This window comes from Chinchilla lanigera, unplaced genomic scaffold (assembly GCF_000276665.1).
Source record: "Chinchilla lanigera isolate Chin_1 unplaced genomic scaffold, ChiLan1.0 scaffold00169, whole genome shotgun sequence".
In the NCBI taxonomy this organism is placed as follows: domain Eukaryota; kingdom Metazoa; phylum Chordata; class Mammalia; order Rodentia; family Chinchillidae; genus Chinchilla; species Chinchilla lanigera.
Genome location: NW_004955570.1, coordinates 1,738,847 through 1,759,909, shown reverse-complemented (window position 1 = coordinate 1,759,909; position 21,063 = coordinate 1,738,847). Strand labels below are relative to the sequence as shown.

Sequence of the window (21,063 nt, the reverse complement as noted above, 5' to 3'; positions counted from 1 at the left end):
TCAGCCTCCTGTGCGCCGGATGCCCCACCACCCCAGTGCCCTCCTGTCTTTATCAGTCTTTTATGTCGAATGGTTGTGTGGCCACATCTGCTATTGCAGGCCACTTCTCCAGTGACAGCCACCATCACCATCCTCCTGGCTCTGGGAGCTGTAGCAGGGCAGGGGGACAGGACCCATTCTGCTCTTACCCAGACCACATTGAAACTCAGGGCCCCCAGCCCACACTGGGTGGAGTGGTGAGCCAACCCCTGGAGGTTTTTGAGTTGAGACTGAGAAAGAACAAAGGAATGAGAAGCCATTTGCGGTGGCTCATGGTCCCAGCACTTGGGAGGCGGAGGCAGGAGGATTGCAGGTTCAAGGCCAGCCTGGAACACAGTGAGATACTGTCTCAACAATAAAGCAAAACAGAGAGCGAGAAGATCAGGGGCTCACGGGGGTGGGGGAGATGTGGGGAGGGGGCTTCTCCAGGGAAGGAGGAGCCGTACTCAGCAGGCCACGTCTCACCGTGCCTCAGTTTCCCCTCGATTCCAGGGGCCTTGAGTCAAATCTTTAAACCACTCTGCAGGCCCCGAGGACCTGGGACATCTGTCGCACAGATCTTCGTCAAGCCCCTTGCTCTGCCTGCTGTGGCTGGACTGCAGGGACACACTGGGGCCCAGGTGGAGCCGGCCGGGCCCAGCTGTCCGGGGTGAGTGTCCCGCTAGAGGCGTCCTTGTGCAGACCAACGCCACTCACAAGCAGGGAGCCTGGAGCTGGCTTTTAGGAGCCGGGATTGGGCTTAAGGAGAAAGAAAGGGTGCAGAGCTGGCCTCCTCAGGGCCCCGAGTCTGTGTCACCCCAGGCTGTGTCCCACCGCCCCGTTGGCCAGAGCCGGGAGCCGCTCAGGCCACGGATCTGGGCCTGGACGGGTGAAGCTTTTGGAGCAGGGGCAGAAACTGGCTGAAAGAGAGGCTGGGGCCAAGACTCCGCCTTGGGGACCCGGGGGCCACCTTCTCCCCGTTCCCGTGCCCAAAGGTGACACCCACACTCACAGGCCAGAGAGCCCACCCCCTCTGCTCCCACCTGCGGTCAGCTCCTGACCCGCAGCAGCTTCCAGTGCTGCCCAGGCAAGGCTGGCCTGTCCCGTCCCGGTCCCGTCCCTGTCCCATCCCTGTCCCGTCCCTGTCCCGTCCCTGTCCCGTCCCTGTCCCGTCCCTGTCCCGTCCCTGTCCCGTCCCGGTCCCGTCCCGGTCCCGTCCCTGTCCCTGCCAGCACCTCGTGTCCACGCTGCCACTGCCATAGAGCCCGGCCCTGTGCCTGACACCAGCAAGCACGGAGCAAGCAGCAGCCGGTGTGGGGGTGTTGCCGGAGAGGCCCGGGGTCCAGGCCGGGGGTCCAGGCCCGCAGCCCAGCCTGGGCAACCTGGAGACCTAAGACCCTGTCCCAAGATAAAAAAGGGAGGGACGGGCCAGGCATGAAGCTCAATGCGAAGCTTCAGTGTCTAGTACCCAACCCGTCATCACCACCACCATCATCCTGGCGCTGCCGCCCACGAGCCCAGACGTCTGGAGAGAGTCACCTCCCTCACCCCTACACAGAGGGACACGGGCTCTGCCCAGCCGGGGCCTCCCCGCCTGTCAGGCAGGGCAGAGGCGAGGGAGGGCGCCTGAGCGGGCCTGCGATCCTCCAGAAGCCCTGCCTTCGGGGACTCCCTGTCCGCACCTGTGAAATGGCCGTGCGCCCCCGTCCTCAGCCACCCTGCCCTGCAGCCCGGCCACGCGGCCCCTTCTTCCCGCCCGGCCTGACTCCCGCTCCGGTCTCTGCCGTCCCCCTCGCCGTCTGCCGGAGCCCGGCCCGCGGGACAGGACGCCACTTTCCCAGGCCTCCCCGGGTTCCCTTTCACAGCGGCGAGTCGGGGAGCAGAGGGGAGGGAGGGATCGAAGCCCACACATTGGTTCCAGATGTGGCCCCTCTCGCAGCCTCTCCAGCAATTTAATTAAATTCCCCCAGACAGCCAGGAGGGCTTCTCAGTGCTCAGGTTTCCCGGCTCCCTCCTCGGCCGGGCAGTGCTGGCCGCTCTGTCTCCCTGACGGATGGCCCGCGGGCCCTTCCTGCCGGCCACCGCGGCCAAGCGGGGCGGGGCGGGGCGGGGGCCGGGAGCACAGGGCACCCTGCCCGCTCCTCCTCCTCCCCCACCCCAAGGGAGGCCCCGGTGGGCCAGGCCGGAGGGTGCCCGGCGGTCCCCTCCCTGAGCTCTGTCCCTGGAGCCGGCCTGCCGGGATGGAGGCCGGTGTGGGGGCCGGCAGGGCCTCCGGCACAGGGGTCTCTTACCAGCCAGAGTAGGGCGGGCTTGGGCCTTCCTGGCACCCGCACCCCGAAGGACAACTGTGGCTCAGCGGGGCGGGGCGGGGCCGGAGGCTGAGGCAGGGTGGCAGCATTGGAAGGCGAAGGCCTCCCCCGCTTCCTGTGCTGTTTCCCACTCCCTGTGAGCTCATGGCCGCACCCTCATCTGCTAGACTCTCCCCTGTGCCCCCTTCTTGGGCTGAGTGAGGCCCCAGACGCCCTCCTATCTCAGGTTGAGGGCCCGAGGGCCGAGGGGACACCTTCAGTGCCCCTGAGTGGCTCTCAGAGCCCATGCTTGGATCCAGCGCCAGGTGGCTGGGGCAGAGAGCAGGGCTATGGCCAGAGGGGCGGTAGGGAGGCAGAGGCAGGACAGCCCTGGAACAGAATCCCAAGGACGGTCACCCCTGGGCGTCGAGCTCCCTGAAATCCTGCTGGTGCTTCTGGGGAGGGCAGACTAGCCGGGGGACAGGAAAGTCCTTCCAGGCCTGGCCAATGGCCTGCTGCCCCGCTCCTGAGGGTCAGGGGTCAGGGCGGGTCCGGCTGTAGGGCAGGAGGGAAGGGAGAAGCGGACTGGGGTCATAGCAGTGCAGAAAGGAGGGCAGTGGGGGCGTGGCCCTGCGAGGGCACTTCAGACATTGTCGCCCCCAGCTCTGCACCCAGGTGCGTGAGAAGGCTGCCCAACTGAAAGACAGGGAGACAGAGAGAGAGGGGGAGAGAGAGAGGGAGAGAGGATAATGGAGGAAAACAAAGGGGGGCTCGAGGGCCCCCTTTTTTGCACTTTTGGGGATTGAACCCAGGGCCTTGTCACTGGGCTACATCCGTGGCTCTTTATTTTTTTATTTTATTTTTAAATTTTTTTTTGTCTTTTTGAGACAGGGTCTCGCTATGCAATTCAGGCTGGCCTTGAGCTCACTTTGTAGCCCAGGCTGGTCTCAAACTCGCAATGATCCTCCTGCCTCAGCCTCCCAAGTGCTGGGATTATAGGCGTGTGCCACCATGCCCGGTATCCATGGCCCTTTAAAAAATAATTTTAAAAAATTTTTTGAGACAAGGTCTCACTAAATTGGCCAGACTGGGATTGAATTTGTGATCCTGCCTCCACCTGCCCAGCGGCTGGGGTGACGGCGTGCATCTCTACAGCCAGCCCAGAGGCTTCCTAAGGCACAGGCCCGGCTGCGGCTCCTTCTCAGGGGGACCTGGGCACCAAGAGGGTAATGGGGCACTCTCAGGCTGCCCAGGAAGCATGGTGTGAGTGTGTGTGCGTGACTGCATGGCTGTGAGTCAGTGGGCAGGTGGCCGTGTGTGGGTTATGAACCAGCATGAGCGTGTGTGAGAGCCAGGGTGTGTATGAGTGTATGAGTGTATGAGTGTGTGTGTGTGTGTGAGTGTGAGATGGTGACATCGAGGCAGAGAGCAAGGGAGGGCTGGGCTGGGCTGGGGGTGTCCTCTTGGAGCAGGGGCTCCCCTGTGAGCCCCTCTGAAGCATTCTTAACTATGACACGGGCGTCCTGCTATGACTAATGCCTCAAGTGTCACGAAGACTCAAGACTGATGTGTACTGAGCTCCCATCCAACTCAAGGAATCCCAACAGCCAGCCCAGGTGGGTGCAGGAGGCCTCTGGGGAGTCACCTGCCAGGGGCATCATCAGTGGTTAGACACGGAAGACAAGGAGGGCCGTGGACTCGCCTCATGTTCTTGCTCTGCAGCTCAGGGGAGCATCAGGGCCAGTGCAGGTTTCACGTCTCAGGTAAGACGTACTTGCACTGGCCACGTTTCTATTGCCAGCACAAAATCCTGACACGCAGCTTTGGGGAGAAGTTCATTGTGGCTTATGGTTTCGGAGGGTTCAGCCCAAGGTCTGCGGGCTCCAAGGCAGGAACAGCGTGGCAGAAGGACCTGGTGGAGGAGAGCTGCTCGCTTTAGGATGGCCAGGAAGCAGAGAGAGGGAGGAGCCAGAGAGGAAGGAGTGGGTTCGGGATGTGCCCTTCAAGCCATCTCCCCAGTTGCCTCTGCCAACCTCCAGGAGCCCCTTCAGCTCTGAGCTCACAAATGTGTGGGTTCATGCTCAGCTACCTTTCCAGACTCCTGTGTGGAACATGCGGCACTGGGGGTCAGGCCCTCATCACATGAATCTTTGGGGGATCCTTCCTCTCGAAGCCCTGAAAACACTCACTGCAGAAAAGGTAGAAGACACAGGAAACAGAAAGAAGATTAAAGCTCCTGGGTCCCAGAAATAACAACCTATAACAGCTCAGCATGGGACTTTCAAGGATGAAATCTGACCATTCACACACACGCACACGTGCACAGATGCACACACACGCGCATGCACAACCCCCCAAATCGATCGCACACAAATTTGTGCCCCCTCTTCTGTAATTTGCTCTGTTGAATGACAAGGGTCTCACGTGCAGCAAGTCCTATCTTTTAGCTGTTATCCCTGCTGGAGAGCAGCTGGCCATCTCTCTTTTTCTTCTTAGACTTTTTTTGTCCTTGCGGCTCTTCTGCGCATGTTCTTTGCCCATGTTGTAATGGGGCTTTGCCTTCTTGTTGACTTTTGACAGCTCCTTATGTGTGAATGCTGTGCCCGTGCCTAGGACAGAGTGCTTCCCTGGGGACCTGGGCACTGGGTGTTGGTCCCCAAGAGTCCTATCGGGTTGAGAACCCTGGAGTTGGGTAGCAGGAAGGGCTGGACTGGGCCGGGCATGGGGGCACTGGCAAGGGAAGGGGAGGGAAGGGTCAGGACTGAAATGGGCTCAGAGTGACAGCCTTAGCAAGAGGCAGGCGGAGGAACCCAGGCTGTCTCTGCTGACAGGCGGGCAGTCCAGGGGCGGGGGTCCTCGCACAACAGAAGCCTGGGGGACAGCGGGCAACAGGTCTGTGTGCCAGGGTGGTGCCCAAGCTCTGTGGGAGGGCAGAGGTCAGCTCCCCCACTGCACGTCCAGCTCCCTTTCAGTGCAGGAGAACCGTGAGGCCCTGCGTGCCAAAGGGGGGCACAGGGAGGCTGAAGTCCCCCCGCTGTGTTGTGTAAGCCCCCAGACCTCTCTGAGCCTGTTTCCTTGCTCCAGAAATGGGGTGTAATATCACCTACTTAATAGGCTTTGCTGGATTGGGACCCACAGGTCCCACTTTCAGCATAGGGCCTGGCTCTTAGGGCTCCATAAACACAGGGAACTGTGTCGTGGTTACTCCCAGCCCTTGGCTGGCAGATCCCATGGGTGATATCAGGAGCTCTTAACTACATCCAGCACTGTCAGGCCAGAAGGCCCAAGCCTAGTGTTGCCATTATAATGGCCTTAATTGTTTAGTTTGTTTTTGTTTTTCTGATACAAGGTCTCACTATGTAGTCCAGACTAGCCTTGAACTTGCTTGTGTAGCCCAGGTGGGCCTCAAACTCAAAGTGATCCTCCTGCCTCAGCCTCCTGAGTGCTGGGATTACGGCGTGTGTCACCATACCTGGGTACTATAATGCCCTTAATAGTGTCCTGTTTTCCAAAAAGAAGTTCAAGTCCTAGCCTGGGTACCTGGAAAGTGACCTTATTTGGCTTTTTCTTTGTTTTTGAGACACGGTCGCACCATGTAATCTAGGCTGGCCTCAAACTCACGGCAATCCTCTTGCCTCAGCCTCCCGAGTGCTGGGATTACAGGCATGGGCCACCGCGCCCAGCTAAGGGACCTTATTTGGAAAGGAATTCTTGCAAATGTGATCAATTTAACAGCAGGTCACGCTGAGTCTGGGGGGCTCCAGGTCCAATGATTGGGTCACTCAGAAAGGAAGACATGATTTGGACAGAGACCCAGACGAAGAAATGAGGTCATGGGCAGACGGAAGAGAGAGAGTGGGCTAATGGTGCCCAGCCCCAGGGTCTCCGAAGCTGGCAGTGGCAGGAGCTGTACCGTTTTAATAGGGAACATCCACCTTGAATTTGAACACAGGTGACTAGAAGTTGCCACGGGAAACCCAAGCTGGCCCAGCCCTGAAGAGACTTAACCCGGCTGCTTCCTTCCCTGACCCTTTAGGGGTTTTGACTGCCTGGGGGGCTTTGACAGCTTGTCACTCGATTGCACAGCCTTGCTAACTATGCAGGGAGCAATTATCCAGCCCCTGTCGTGCATGCTGGCTGCGGGACGCCATGGCTGGCCCCGGGCACGCTTTTTGACGGCCTTGTTTTGGGAAGTCAATTTTGCTTGTGGCAGAGGTTCCTGCTCTGCCCATTGTTTAATGTTTATGAGACAAATCGGGCTGAAGCCAGAAGTCAGGCCTCGGCTGTGGGGCTGGGGATCCCCAACGTCCAAGCAGTGGCCTGAGGGAGGATGCCTGGGTCCCACCTTGGACCTTTGCTGCTGGGCTCAACTCCCCGACACCCTCGGGGCACTGGACCCCGATCTCGGACGGGCGCGAGAGTCCCCATTTCACAGAAGGAAGTTCGGTGACCCACCAAGATGCTGCCCCCAGGCCAGTGTGTGTTTGTGTGTGAGGACGCTCGTCACTGCCCACAGCGTGCCGCGTGGGGACCGACGTGCCTAGTCCCGTCCTGGGCCGGCAGCCGCGACCGGCTTGGGGCGCTGCGGCTCGGTCCCCCCGGGTTGCTGGGCGGTGCTCTCACACCCTCCCCGTGGGCGGAGCTCGGACGGCGCCCAGCGGCGGCGTGCGGGATAGCAGGGCAGGGCAGGACGGCCGGGTTGGGGTGGGAAGACGGGCCGCCCGGAGTTGGGATCCTGCTGGGATCGAGCCCGCGTCGACGCTCGGCTGAGCCACATCTGGGACAGCCACAGATCTGCCCCAGAGACGCGCCGCGGTCCTCCGACCCTTCAGGGGGCGCTGTGGGTCCAAGTACGCTCCTGCGTCTGCGCGGACCGGAAGTGCGATTGAAGATCACTTCCGGCGCGCTGCGGCTGCCTGGGCGGTGGACCCGGACGGGCGCGGGGCAGGGAACAGTGGAGCCGGTAGTGCCCTGCTGGCGTCTCGGCCGGAGCAGAAGGCGCGGCTGCACCACCGCGCCCGGGCCGCCACGATGCCGTTCCTGCACGGCTTCCGCAGGATCATCTTCGAGTACCAGCCGCTGGTGGATGCCATCCTGGGCGCCCTGGGGATCCAGGACCCCGAGCGGCAGGAGCCCCTGGACGGGTGAGCGGCCCGGCGCGGCGACCCAGGCCGGTGCCAAGGGGCAGCAGGACGGAGGCTGAGGCGTCGCCGGGCCTCGCCCTGTGCAGGGGAGCGGGATGGAGGCCGCGAGCGCCGCAGTTCTCACCCCCGAGCAGGGCGATGATGAGCTGAATTTGCATGTGTGCAGACAGCGCAGCCCTCCGTGCAGTGCGCGGAAGGCGTGGAGCGTCGTCCCCATGCATCGTCCGCGGCGCTGGCACTCGTGGTGCGCACTGGGGTAAATTGCGCCATGCGTGGGGCGCGGTGGAGAGGAGCAGAGAGGCGTGGGGGCGGGGTGTCCCCGGAGTTTCAGCCTGGGATGATTAGCAGTCTCTCGGGGACTTGGTGGCAACAGAGAATTTCTTTCCCACCACGCCAGCTCTGCCACCTTTCAGTGAGCAAATACAGTGCAGGGTGTTTCCGGAGCTGAGGGGTGCTGGTGGTGGCTGCTGGCGTTTGTGGGGAACTGCAGACGCCTTGCAGGAACTCTGTCCAGATGCCGGTTTAGCGCTGGGATGGAAGCGGAGGGAGGAGCTTGATTCCTGCCCCTGCACTAAGGGGGGCCTTGTACCAGTCAGCTGGAGGGGTGCAGGTGGGTGAGGCTGGGGGGCGAGGGGGAGGGGCGCTGTGAGAGAAGGGAAGCCTCAGCCAGCGGGGGAGTTGGCAGCTGGAAGGAGTTGGGGACATTGTGGGAGTTGCGTGCAAGCTTCGGAGCTGACCTTGGCTTAGTTTTGGGGACGAGCACAGCAGCTCATGGTGGTCAGAGCTAGTCGGGCAAGGTGCAGAGGTCGGCGCAGGGCTGCGAAGGCCTCAGCCGGAGGAGGCTCTGCTGCAGGACAGGCCTGGCATCCTGCAGCTCCGAGAGGATCAGTGACCCGAGTGGGGCTCCTGAGGAATGAGCGTCTGTCTGGCTGTGGGTCGTGACCCCCAGGGCTCCCCTCAGTCCGACACCCCATTGTGAGGCCAGATTCTCTGCGGAGCTCGGAAGACAACTGAACAGACCCAGTCCTTTGGCAGCAAGCCCAAGGGAGGAGCCTGCTGCAGGCTAAGAGGTGTAGCGCGGCCCGATGGTGGCACCCGCCTGTAGTACCATCTACAAGGCAGGAGGATTGAAAGTTCTAGGCCAGCCCGGGCAACGCAGGGAGACCTTGTCTGCAAAGGATGATGTTTAAAAAGGCTGGGCAAGCAGCTCAGTGTTAGGACACTTGCCTGTTGTGTGAGGCCCTGAGTTCAGTCCTCAGGGGTGGGAGGATGGACAGATGGACTGTCAGTTCAGCTCGGCCATTTCTCTGTCTCACACCTCCTTGGGAAGCCTTCCTGCCCCTCGGTTCCAGCTGTTTTCAGGGTGATTGCTGCATGGTATGAAAGAACACCCCACCCAGACGCCTGGGGCAGCCAGTCCCACGCTGCTTCCTCCCTCAGCGGGTCCCCTCTCACCGCCCAGGCATCAGTACGTGGCCAGTGAGGAGAGCCGGCTCCACGTGCTGGGGGAGCTGCTGGAGAAGAAGGCCCACTCCCCGTTCTACCAGGAGGGCGTGAGCAACGCGCTGCTCAAGATGGCTGAGCTGGGACTCACGCAGGCGGCCGCTGTCCTCCTGCGCAGCGGGGCCAACCTCAACTTCGAAGGTCAGCGGGGCAGCACCCTTGTCCTCTTTGGAGCGCTGGCGGGACTCAATTCTCTGGGCTGCCCCTGTGGCTCCCCAGTGGGTCTCTGCACCTGTCCCCTGAGCCAGCGTGCTCTGCCTTGGCCCTGTGCGGCTGTAGCTGGGTGTCCATCCCAGGCGAACCCCCTCCTGTGGGTGTGGAGGTGTGGCTGCAGGCACTGCGCCTGGCACTGCGGGAAGGCAATTTTCTGTCCCCACTTTGAGCTCTTCTATGACTTTGTTCATACTTTTGGGGGAGCAAGAACGTGCAGGCTTCCTCCCGGCTGATGGTGCCGGGAAAGCCGACAGGCCAACCTCCTGCCTCCCCGGGTGGCAGCCAGGGCGGAGGGTGGAGAGTCAGCTGGCAGGGCTGCCCTGGGAGTGATGGGGCTCTGCTGACCCAGGTGCAGTGGGGCAGAGGCTAGGGGCTCTGGGCTCCAGGGGTAGTGGGGGGATCTTGAGGTCCTAGGTGGGTACCTGGCCCTGAGAACCTGCGCACTGCCGGCTTCCTCCAGCAGTCCCAGGAGAGGAGGCCCTGTTTCATGGCCCCGTTAGACAGGAGAGGAAGCTGAGGCCCAGTTAGGCTCAGGAGCAGCCCCTGGGACGCCCGTCCTAGCAGCTGAGGGACAGCTGTGTCCTGACTACTTGCTACGAGGTGGGGCCTGGGCCTGGCCCTGAGCTGACTGCAGCACGGCCTCCTGCAGACCCAGTCACCTACTACACGGCCCTGCACATCGCTGTCCTTCGAAACCAGCCCGACATGGTGGAGCTGCTGGTGCGCCACGGGGCTGACATCAACCGGCGGGACCGGGTATGAGTGGGTGTTGCTGCTGTGGGCGGGATGGGGTTCGAGCAGCCTGGCAGCCCCTGGGCCAACCCGGCTGGTGTTTCTGGGCTCAGATCCATGAGAGCAGCCCCCTGGACCTGGCCAGCGAAGAGCCTGAGCGCCTGCCATGTTTGCAGCGCCTGCTGGAGCTGGGAGCCGATGTCAACGCAGCCGACAAGCATGGTGGGTGGTTTTGCGGGCAATGGGTGGCTTGGGGTGAGGTAGCCCAGGTGAGGACACTAGGTGAACAGCAGGATGCCAGCCCCTGCCAACAGTCTGGCATGGCTGGCACATAGGTAGCTGGGGTGGGGTGGTCGCCCTGGAAAGGCTGTGTGGTCACTGTCCCCAGGGGCTGCCCCTGGGAGAAGGCAAGTTCCAGCTTCCCAGGAGTAGGGGCTTCCTGTTGGGAGACCCGGCCAGGTCTGAGGTAGCACTCGGGGTGCACAGAACTACCTCTCCTGCCCCAGCCCCGGTAAGCCCCTTCCTTTTACCCTTCCCCGTGGGTTGACAGCCCTTCCTGACCCTCTCTGCCTCCTCAGGGAAGACAGCTCTGCTGCACGCTCTGGCCAGCAGCGACGGAGTGCAGGTCCACAACACAGACAACATCCGGCTCTTGCTGGAGGGAGGTGAGGCTCGGCCACGTCCCCAGGCCCCATCCGCTTGCCCCCAGCAGTGGCTCTGCCCCACCCCCTGCATTGCTGGCCAGGCCCACGGCCGCCTCCCATCCTGTTCTTCCAATGGCTCTTCCAGGAGCAGATGTCAAGGCCACCACCAAAGATGGGGACACTGTGTTCACCTGCATCATCTTCCTGCTCGGGGAGACCGTGGGCGGGGACAAGGAAGAGGCCCAGATGATCAACCGCTTCTGCTTCCAAGTCACGCAGCTGCTGCTGGCGCACGGGGCCGACCCCAGCGAGTGCCCGGCCCACGAGTCCCTCACGCACATCTGCCTCAAGAGCTTTAAGCTACACTTCCAGCTCCTGCGCTTCCTGCTGGAGTCGGGGGCCGCCTACAACTGCTCCCTGCACGGTGCATCCTGCTGGTCTGGCTTCCACATCATCTTCGAGAGGCTCTGCTCGCATCCCGGCTGCGCCGAGGACGAGAGCCACGCAGACCTCCTGCGCAAGGCCGAGACTGCGCTGGACCTCATGGTGACCAACTCCCGGCGGCTCCAGCTGCCCGCGAACTTTGACATCCACCCGGTGGGCAGCCTGGCCGACAAGATCCAGGCCCTGCACCACTCCCTGCGGCAGCTGGAGCTCCGGCCCCCATCCCTCAAGCACCTGTGCCGCGTGCACATCCGGCTCCACCTGCAGCCGTGGCCGGTGGACACGAAGGTCAAGGCCCTGCCCCTGCCTGACAGGCTCAAGTGGTTCCTCCTCAGCGAGCACAGCGGCATGGCTGAGGAGGACAGCTGACGGGAGCCGGCCAGGTGGCGGGTCTGGGCACTGCGTCAGCTTGAGGGCAGGGTCCGTCCCGTGGGGAAGCCTGGGGGAGCCTGCGTCCTTTCCTCCACAGGGTGGGAGCACCTGGGCATTTTCGGGAGCAGGCAGCACAGAGTCCAGGCACCCCGAGCTGGGGGCTGGGGTCCCAAGTCCCATGTGGGATGCAATGAGCCTGCCGCAGGAAGCCAGGGTGCGTCCTACCAGCCAGGCCCTGTCCCACTCCAGTGTCACTCCCGGAAGTACTTTTGCTGAGTGGCGGAGAAGACACGCAAGGCCAGCCCAGGCTGCTGTTTCCGGAGGTGTCACAGGCACCCCCCCTTGCTGCCACTCCAGGCCTGGGGACGATGCCTTCTGCTGAATGGTGGTGGCACAGTCGTATCCCAAGGGCTCCCGAAGCCAGCCACCAGGCCTATTACCTGCTGCGCAGCCTAGGGCCAGACCTCCAAGCCACTTCCTGGCCACGCGGTTGGCCACCGCAAATTGTGTAAAGGCCTCTGGGAGAGAGCCGAGGCAGCGAAGTGGCGTATTTATATCACAGATTAAAGTGATTCTCTTGGCCTTGGGGTCCTTGTGTACCTTTCCAGCCCCTTCCCTCGCCGTCTGGTATGAAGGACCCAGCACGGCCCTGAGCGCATGGCACTCGGGAGACATGACATTCGGGGGACAGCTGCCCAGGGGCCTGGCACTCATCCCCACAGAGCACTGCACACTAGCTTGGCCACCACGGTACAGGGATGCACCCTTTATTTGACTGAAAGTGTCCCCCAAACGGGAGCCCCCACGTGCAGTAGAGGAAGCCACACACATCTCCGGCCATAGGCTGTTGTGACGACCCCTTTAGGGCCAGCAGCATCCTGTGACCAGAAGGGCGTGGAACGTGAGCAGTGCCACATGGCAGGTGCCATGCCGGGCTCGCCCGGGAGAGGAGGTGCAGGTGTCCCTCCCCTGGGCGCTGACCACATCTTCCCCACTCTGGTCCGCATAAGCACGTGAAGGGCAGCCAGGCCCAAGGCCCCTGGCGTGACCACAAGTCCAGCACAAGGAGTGCCAGGTTCAGGGGAAGCAGCCCTGGCCTCTCCCACGGGCACCCTCCTGGCCTGTGCCCGGGAAGGAGTGTAGGCAAGTGGGCGGGACAGGTGTTTAAGGCTCTCCACACCGAGCTGGAGCTGTGGGCGCGGCCTGGGCCCCACCAGCTGCTCACCCTGCCTGGGCTTGGTCCGGCTTGAAGGCCAGCACGTCTCATCTCAGCGCCAGGCTGTACACGTGGTAGATCTCGTCCGGGAGGTTCTCCTGCCGCTCCTCGGCCAGGAGTCTGAGCCCCGCACTGTGCACGATCCTGCGGACCACCTCAAGGCCGCGGCACACGCTGCTGTCCACGTCGTCCAGGATCACGCCTTCCTGGGCCATGTTGTCCTTGATGACGATGAGGCCATTGGGGCGCAGGCCACGCTGGCAGCGCCGCAGGAACTCGGCCAGGTGCTGGTCAGTCAGGTGGCCTGGGGAGGGCAGAGGCACGGTTACTGGGGTGCACTGTGTGGGTCTGCAGGCTACCGCGGGGTTCACCCCCGAGCCCCATTCCATGTAAGAAGAATGAGCTCAGAAGTCACCTACAAGTCACCTTCAACTCCCCTGGGCCAGGGCATGGTGGTGCATGCTTGTCACCGCAGCACTATGGGAGGCTGAGGCAGGAGGATGGCGAGTTGAAACTCAGCATGGCCAACTTAGCAAGACCCTATCTCAAAAATAAAAAAGGGCTGGGGATGTAGCTCAGTATGAAGACCCAGGGTTCAACTCTTAGGACCAAAAAAAACCAAGTCACTTGCACAAAGTCTGCACTAAGCCTGATGCTGGGGCTGAGCCCGACAGGGTTCCTCCTGGCCCTGCCAGATGCCACGTCCTATGCCCCTTTCCCTCTGGGCCTGGCCTAACCATGGCCACAGTGGCCTGCGCCTGGTGCCAGGTCCCAGCCAGGGACACCACATTCTAGGTGAGCAGTGAGGGCCTGCGGGCAGGATGGGAGAAAACAGCATGGCTCACTGCGCCCAGCAGGCACAGCCCGGCTCAGATGTCTCATCCTCAACCCGCAAGCCCACACACAGCTCAGGTGCCCTTCTTTGAATGCAGGTCTTGAGCCACTTGCAGTTTCTCAACAGAAAACTGCCCCTAGCCAGGCATAGTGGTGCACGGCTGTAATTCCAGCACTTGGGAGGCTGAGGCAAGGAGGATCATGGTAAATTCAAGGCCAATCTTGAACAAGTACAAGGGTACATGACAAATCTGTCTCAAAACAGAGGCCTGCTGGAAGGAAGCCGAGGCAGGAGGGCAGCAGGACCCTCACCTATCACCCACTGGATCCAGATGACGTCGTAGGAGCCAGGCTCAGGGCTGAAGTCCTGCAGGCCGCAGCAGAAGTAATTCCTCACCCTCTTGCCCTCCTCCCCCAGGTAGGTCTTGGCCTTGGCCAGAAAGTCCTCTGTGACATCCACCATGTCCACCACCTCAAAGAGCGGCAGCAGCAGCCGCTTGGTGATTCTCCCGATGCCTGCTCCGCAGTCCAAGGCATAGGAAGTTCCTGGCCTGTTCGGGCCTTCCTGGGAAGCAGAGCAAACACGTAACTCACAGGGCCCCTGCCTGCACGAGCATCACATGTGGTAAGGACCGGCACGAGCAGGCCGGGTGAACGTGGGGAATCCCTCCTCTGGGCCACGAACCCTTCCCACTGGGGATGGAACCCAGAGCCTCATGTATGCCACTCAGTGATCCCTCAGGCATTTTTAAATTAAAGTCGTAGACAGGGCCTCATAAAGTTGCTCAGGCTGGAATCAAACTTGCAGTCCTCCTGCTTCAGCCTCACAAGCAGCTGAGATTACCGCTGTGCACCACTGCACCTGGCGGGGGCCCCACATTTCCAGAATGAAAGCTTCCGCTTAAAGGTAATAACACAAACAAATGCACTGGTCTCTTCTCCCTCCTTAAGCCCAAGGGAACGGGAGTGCAGTGTGGAATGATGCAGAAGGGAGGAGTGGCGGTCGTGCGCACCGAGGGGAGGACGGGCGGTGAGGGGACGCAGGCCAGCGCGGCCTCCGGTGCTCTGCGGGGAGTTCCGAGCAGCCCAGGTCCTGCAGGACAGCCGGGCCTGGCCTATGTGGGCAGTCACAGTGCCCCTGGCGTCACCCCGGCTCTGGCCTCATGTAAAGGTCGTATCCCGCCCGTCCCCTGGCTCTCCCTGTGCACAGCCCCAGTGTCCCCTAGAGCAGGAGCCTCTCCCGAGGGGGGACCTGCCTACCCGCAGGAACCTCTGCAGGAACTTCCGGGAGCTGCTGAGGTCGATGCTGGAGATGTGGCCGTACCCGCCCAGCATGCCGTCCACCGTGGGCGGGACCTGCTTCCAGTACAGCGCCGCCCTGGAGTAGAACTGCTGCTCGTCCTCGATCACCTCGCTCGTCATGCTGCCGCCGCGTCTGCAGCCTGCAGGCGCTGTCCTGACAAGAACGGACCAGTCAGCGGCCAGGAAGCCCCGTGGACGAGGGCTGGCCTCACCCCAGACATCGCGCCCACACGCCTGCCCGCTCCTACCCTGGGGGACCCTCCAGAGTCCTAGACCTGTGTCCTACCCTGTGGTCCAGAGCATTTCTGTCCCCTGCTCCCGCCACTCGCAGAACACTGGGGACCCGGTACAGGGGCTCCAGCAGGGGCAGGCCTGCGCGAGCCCGGCGGGGCTCACACCCTGGGCCACACGGAGGCGGGGACGGAGGCTGCCCCGCAGCACGGCGGCGACAGTGGAGCCAGCCTGGCAGGAAGCCGAGGATGGAGCGCCGGCAGGGCAAGGGTGAGCAGCGGCTGCAAGATGGGGCAGGGACGGATCCCGGGGAGGTCACAGCTCCGCCAGCGGGTAGGAGGCGGTGGCTCAGCCGGCAGAGGAGCACAGGGCCGCTGGGCAGGCAGAGCCCAGGTCTCGCTCTCGTTTGGTAGGGCAGACCTCACCCCAAGGAGCCTGAACTCCACTGGCTGCTGTGCAGTCTGAGGGGGGCAACGGCAGTGGATGGACGGAGAGGGCACCATAAAGCTACCTCTGGGCCCTGGCAATGGGTGTGCCGCGCACCGTGCCCTCAGGAGAAGGGTGCGGGTTCAGCAGCCCGCCCTGTGGGACACAGAGGTCAGAGGAAGGGCCCCTCCCCAGCCTGGGCTCGCCTGCCTGCTGTGGGGCCAGCCCAGGGCAAGCCCTGACCGTGCAGCACTTCGGTGCAGGGCAGCAGCCACAGCAGTGTAGCGCGCAGGCTGGAGGTGCGGGGAGTAGGACAGGGCAGGGAACACTGCAGCGAGTCTAGGGTGGCAGGTGGCCTGTTCTGCGGGCCCTGAGGACATGCACGATGCCCTGGACCGAGGCTGTCGCTAACGGGAAACCAATCCCGAGTCTCGAAGAGCAGAGGGCTGTGGGCGTGGCATGGCTGTGGCCTCTCCCTGCCTATGGGAACCCCCCCACCCGACGCTTGTCCTACCACCTGCAATCCTGTCGAATCTCGCAGCCTGTGCCTCCTCCATTCCCCACGGTGTCTCTGCACAGAGGCTCAGGAGGAAAATGATGGAGCCCAGGCAGGAGCAGAGGTGCTGTTTCTCCCTGGTCACCTTCGCACAACACCAGCAGGAAGCCACGAAGCCCTGGGCCCACAAGGCTCACAGAGAACCCACACATGCAACTCGATGCGGCTCAAAAACAACTAAAAGAAAGAGCCTAGCCGGGCGTGTTGGTGCATGTCTGTAATCCTAGCACTCTGGGAGGCTGAGGCAGGAAGATCACAGGTCTGAGCCCAGTCCAGGCAACTTAGGGAGACCATCTCAAAACAAAAGACAGAAAAGGGCTGGAGGTGTAGCTCAGTGCACAGGCCCTGGGTTCAGACCCCAGTTCTCAGCCTGTAAAGAAAAAACTGAAGAGGGGCAAAGAAAGAAAAAAAACGAATAAAGGAGAGAAAGAGAAGAGAAGAAAGGAGAGCCCCTAAGTCTGGGGTGCTCCGGGGGCTACAGGTGAAGTCAGGAAAGAGGAAAGGGCCCAGGACCAGCACACGGCCTCGGCTCCCCTGCTCAGAGAGGTCGGCACACTCGAAGGGCGGACAGGAAAACGGCAGCGCGCCCCCCTGCCCTCCGCTGCACGCACTCCCAGCCCCACGCACCACTGCTCTATACGCATCCTGAGGAGCCTTCCTGAAGCCGCCTTGGCAGAGCTCTTAGCTCCCTGGGCAGCCCGCGGGGCGCAGGGCGGGGGGCCCCACCTCCCAACCCCAGCCCACTCCTGTGTCAGACTGGACATTCTTCAGGGACAAGGTCATGCGGCGGCCTGCTGAGCTGCCCGCAGCTGTGTGCCCCGCCAGGCTGTCCTCTAAGGCCTGTGACTTCACCAGACCTTCTCTGCGCCCACACAGAAGCCCGCTCAGCCCCCGCAGGTTCTTCAGCTGGGCCACAACAGGAGCCACTGCTGGCACTGCGCTGACCGAGGGGCCTGCGGTTCACACTGTCCCGGGGCTCACTACCGTGCTCCACACCGGTGTCCGGGAGCCTCGGCCTAGAGGCAGAAAGGGCACAGGGGCCGCAACGCCCCTCGCTCCACCGAGGGACTTGGTGAGAATGTGGAGGCTGCCAGGTGCAAGGCTCCAGGCGAGAGCTGATAGAGCGCCCACCAGCCCCAGCGTCCCCGTCACCGGGTGGGTCTGAGGGCCTAAGGCCAAGTAAGCTGTTACTCCCTGCCAGCAGGTCCACAGCAACCAAGTCAGCCTCCAGAGATCACCGGAGGACAGGGCGCCGCCAGCCCTGTCCTCACTCTTGGCCACCCAGCAGCCTGAGGAACTACAGCTTTCTGTTCAGCTCTGCTTCCCCACCAGACAGGAAGCTCCACACGGACGAGGGCAGCACCGACATGCTGGGCTTTACTACCGCATTTGTCTTATGTCCCTCGCAGCACCCGAGTGTCCAACAAAAAGCTCATTTGGGAGCAAATACCAGAACAATTTGGGGTGACTTCCCGGGGCGCACTCCCTGCTGTCGGCAAGCCTCCGGGAGCAGGACGGGTAGGGGCAGGCACAGGACCCTCTGCACCTCCATCTCAGTGTCCAGCTTAAGGCAGGGGTTTGCTAATTGGCTGCTGGTTGATGAACAGAAGGGTTTTATACAGCTGTGACCATCTTCTACTTTTAAGAAAATCCTATGGACGAAAGTCCAACCATTCCAAGCCGATGAAGCTGAAGGCTGATTTGCCAGTGTGATTTTCTGTCTTACCAAAAGCCCTATGATGTGACTGCTTTAAATGTCAGGGTCCCTGCATAATCTAATTTACAAGAATCCACTTGCACACAGATTCTAGGAACGGCCCGGGAGGCCCAGCTCGGCCGGGAAATGCCAAGGCCCACGCTGACACCTGCTCCAGCACTGACTCACAAGGAAATGAGATTCCTGTCCTGTCCACACGTGGCCCTCAGGGTTCATGTCTGAGTGGCAGGTTGTTCCAGGTCGCGAGAAGTCAGAGGGCACAGCAAGGTCGGGCAGGGGATGGTGTCACCTATACTCTGCCCTCAGCACGGTGAGGAGCGGCCCAGCCACAGGGCCCAGCAAGCCCAGGGCCACCATCTGGCTGTGCCCACACTGTCACCAACAGACTCCTGTAGTCACTTCAGTCTCCCCATGCGACATTGCTAAAAAAGTCTGGAAGCAACAGGAGATAAAACCTCTCTGCGAGTTAACTGTCCCCCAGATCTGTGCGGGGAAAGCAAAGCACATGCTCCATGGAAAGTAAAAAAGGGAGCAAGCGCGGTGGCACTCGGAGGCTGAGGCAGGAGGGTTGAGAGTTTGAAGCCAGCTATCAGTGTGACCCTACCTTTAAAAATGCAAAGAAAAAAAAAAGCTGGGAGTGGTAGTGCACGCCTGTAATCTCAGCACTCCAGAGGCTGAGGCAGGACTGCCACAAGTTGAGGCCAGCCTGGGCTACATAGCGAGTTCAAGGCTGGCCTGAACTACATAGTGAGATTCTGTCTCTAACATAACAACCACAATAACAAAAACCCCCAAAATAGGTTGTGGTGGTGCACACGTGTAATCCCAGGAATCTCGGAGGCTGGGGCAAGAGGACTGCCAAGTTTGAGGCTAGCCTGGGCAACTCAGAGACTTAGCAAATCTAGACAGCTTGTGTCAAAATAAAAACTAAAAATGGCTGAGGATGTAGCTCAATTTGAGGCCCTGGGTTCACTCCCCAGTACTGCAACAAACAGAACAGAATGAAATACTGGAAAAACAAAACAAAATAGAAATGAGGGAAGATTAAAAAGAAAAAAAGGCCCAATACAGCGAGATGCACCAGGTCTGAATCGGCTGTGCTCACTGGCTGTGTGCACTTAGAGAAGACGTGGCCTCGTCCTCCTCGGTTCCCAGACCCCCAGAGTGGGCAGAGAGACCGTATGGAAAGCAGGTGTCCCAGCCCACCGTCGCAGCCCGGACCAGGGCTGCTTCAATCCCTCACTGTACAGAGAAACCGGAGAGCAGAGCTCGCACCGCGGGTGGGTGGCGACCCGGACGCCGTCCCTGCAAACCTGCTGACCTCAGCCCCAAGGGCTTTGGCGACAGCTGTCTTTCCAGCTGCACCTGTGCCCGGGGTTGACTATGACCGCAACTCCTGCGCACGGGCGGTGCCGGGCGTTCTTCCGATCCCTCACACCCCGCCTCCCAGCGGCGCTCTCCTTATCCCCCGCCACGAGTCTCGGAGGGGAAACTGAGGCTCGGAACCCAGGCTCTGAGAGCTGGCGCCCCTCCTCCTCCCCGTGGTCCCCTCTGTCCCGGCCCAGGTCCGGCCGGATCTCCGGGGACAGCACGTGGGGCCCGAGCCGGCGACGCGCACGCGCCCGGGACACATGGGGGGCTGGGGCCCGAGGCAGTTGGGGTCGGGCCCCCCTTCTCCCGGCAGCCGCCTCCCCTCCCTCCTCCTCGCGCTACTCACCCCGGGCGGGGCCTCCCGGGACGGGGACAAGAGGACGCGGGAGAGGAAGGGAGGGCGACCGCAGCGACGGCTCCGCTACTCCGCAACCAAACGAGACACCACTTGGCACGCGCTGCCTTCGTCCCTGTACGTCACTTCCGGGCGCCACGGGCGTGGTCACCGGTAACCACGCCCAGTGCCCAGATCGCCACGCCCAGCGCCCGGATCGCCACGCCCCGCATCCGGATCGCCCCGCCCCGCGAGCGTTGGGGCTCTCGATTTTTTTGTTTGCGAGCAAGGACCGTCCGGATTTCAGAATCTAAACAAGCTGCGGTGTCTGATCTCCTCGCCTCCACCAAATACACTGGTTCACTTGGGGGCTGCAAGTCTGGCCTCTCCGGCCAGATGGGCGTCATAATTACTCGTTGTCTAGCCTTCAGCCCAGTGCTTGCAGTGGGCTTTCAGGAATCGGAAGCTGTTAAAATGGCAATATTGAGCCCACCCAGCACTCGGGAGGCAGAGGCAGGAGAATCGCCGCGAGTTCAAGGTCAACCAGGGCTACATTGTGAGTTCAAAGCCAGCCTGAACTACATAGCGAGACCGTTTCTCATAAATAAAAAATTTGACAATATTCATTTTACAAAGTTCATTTTCCCTAACTCACATCCTGGTGTTAGGTTTACCATGCCACAGCATTTGCTTTAGTGGAATGAAAGCTAAGGTGGGGGCTTGCTGAAAAGCCCTGCCTGCTGCTGAGTCCCCCAGTTCTGTTCTGTCCTTGGGGCTAAGAAGAGAGAAACTTGCCTACTATGGAAGAGGAGGAACAAGCGCGGCTTGGAGCTGGCTTTGCTTCTCCGCATTTTCAGGAGTGCTGTGTCCATGCCCCGTCCTGGCCGGAAGTTGCTCCCTGGATCTGGAAAGGGCTGCTGGGCCCGGGGCCTCCCTCCCCGGCTTGGACCTAGCTGCCCCAAGACCCCCTGAAGCCGAAGCCCTGGCATCCAAGGCGCGACAGCCTTGCCCCCTCACCCCCCAGGTCTCAGGGCCCAGGCTTTTCGGGTGGCCAGGTGAGGCGTGGAGCACCCTGACCCTGAAGAGACCCCAAAGGCGGTGGGGAGAGGACAGGCGGGAGGATGGCCCCAAGGACTGACCCACCTGGTGCGGGTTCTAAACTCTCCAGACCCTTCACTGGGCCTTCCCAGAAGGCCCAGCAGTGGGTGTGACACCACTCTGGAGCCAGCTCAGACCTGTAGGTCAGAGATCCCCAGGGTCAGAACTCAGGGAGGACCTGGGCGCTGCGTGTCTAAGGGGGGAGTTCGTTGGAAGTGTGTGGTCAGGGTGGGGGTTGTCGCTGAGGATGGGGCGCTTGCCCTGCACTGCTGAGACTGGCTCCGGCACTGCCGGGACCCCTTCAGTCTGAATCTGGGGCAGGAGGGAGACCCGGAGACCCCACAGGGCTGGGCGGTACCCAGGGGTCTCTCCTTGCACGGAAGATTCCTGTGGGGCACTACAATCCACAGCGTCTGCAATGCCCACGTTCTGGAGGCGACCAAGTGCCCTGTGTCACGTGGCACCATTGGGTGCTCAGGGGCGGGCACTGTCTCCTTTCTAGAGCTGAGCACCCGCAGCTAGGAGTTCACGCCTGGCCCAAGGTCGGACGGCTAGTAAGGAGCGGAGCCCGGATGTAACCCTAAATAATTACCTGGGCTAGCCTGGCATGGGGGTGCATA

At 61.7% G+C, this 21,063-nt stretch overlaps 3 protein-coding genes across 9 annotated transcripts in view; 1 reads left to right on the top strand and 2 right to left on the bottom strand.

Moving 5' to 3' along the window:
- Positions 1–78: 78 nt before the first annotated feature.
- On the bottom strand, positions 79–2,614 carry LOC106147507 (the record flags this gene model as incomplete). The annotated part of the gene is given in 3 exon segments (XM_013509384.1): positions 79–365; positions 1,254–1,416; positions 2,310–2,614. Coding segments are annotated over 3 exon segments (755 nt in total), but the record flags the coding sequence as incomplete, so codon positions are not given.
- Positions 2,615–7,181: 4,567 nt separating this feature from the next.
- Positions 7,182–11,945, top strand: Asb6 (ankyrin repeat and SOCS box containing 6). 3 transcript variants are annotated; one of them, XM_005413631.2, is made up of 6 exons: positions 7,182–7,450; positions 8,913–9,094; positions 9,816–9,922; positions 10,012–10,120; positions 10,477–10,563; positions 10,688–11,945. In XM_005413631.2, exons 1-6 carry the CDS (start codon positions 7,338–7,340, stop codon positions 11,353–11,355), a joined length of 1,266 nt encoding a protein of 421 aa, XP_005413688.1. In that variant the 5' UTR covers positions 7,182–7,337; the 3' UTR covers positions 11,356–11,945. The 3 variants fall into 3 exon arrangements, with proteins under 3 accessions (XP_005413688.1, XP_005413691.1, XP_005413687.1); XM_005413630.2 differs by lacking the exon at positions 7,182–7,450 and adding an exon at positions 7,459–7,694; XM_005413634.2 differs by lacking the exon at positions 10,012–10,120 and having other exon boundaries at positions 10,688–10,895.
- A 151-nt stretch (positions 11,946–12,096) lies between these two features.
- Ntmt1 (N-terminal Xaa-Pro-Lys N-methyltransferase 1) overlaps positions 12,097–21,063 on the bottom strand; it is a 17,407-nt gene continuing 8,440 nt past the window's right edge. The window contains exons 1-4 of one of the 5 annotated variants that reach the window (XM_005413627.2): positions 19,358–19,501; positions 14,669–14,864; positions 13,721–13,973; positions 12,097–12,878 (exon numbers count right to left, since the gene is read on the bottom strand). In XM_005413627.2, the coding sequence (XP_005413684.1) occupies positions 12,622–12,878; positions 13,721–13,973; positions 14,669–14,830 (672 nt within the window). In that variant the 5' untranslated portion in view covers positions 14,831–14,864; positions 19,358–19,501 and the 3' untranslated portion in view covers positions 12,097–12,621. Of the gene's footprint in view, positions 12,879–13,720; positions 13,974–14,668; positions 14,865–14,996; positions 15,223–15,884; positions 16,200–19,357; positions 19,502–21,063 lie in introns of those variants that run through there. The other 4 variants (XM_005413625.2, XM_013509425.1, XM_005413626.2 and 1 more) reach the window with 4 other exon arrangements.

Coding starts and splice junctions, on each gene's coding strand:
- Asb6 (XM_005413630.2), top strand. CDS start 7,546: ATGGAGGCCGCGAGCGCCGCAGTTCTCACCCCCGAGCAGGGCGATGAT. Junction 9,923..10,011: donor ACATCAACCGGCGGGACCGG/GTATGAGTGGGT, acceptor TTCTGGGCTCAG/ATCCATGAGAGCAGCCCCCT. Junction 10,564..10,687: donor CCGGCTCTTGCTGGAGGGAG/GTGAGGCTCGGC, acceptor TGGCTCTTCCAG/GAGCAGATGTCAAGGCCACC.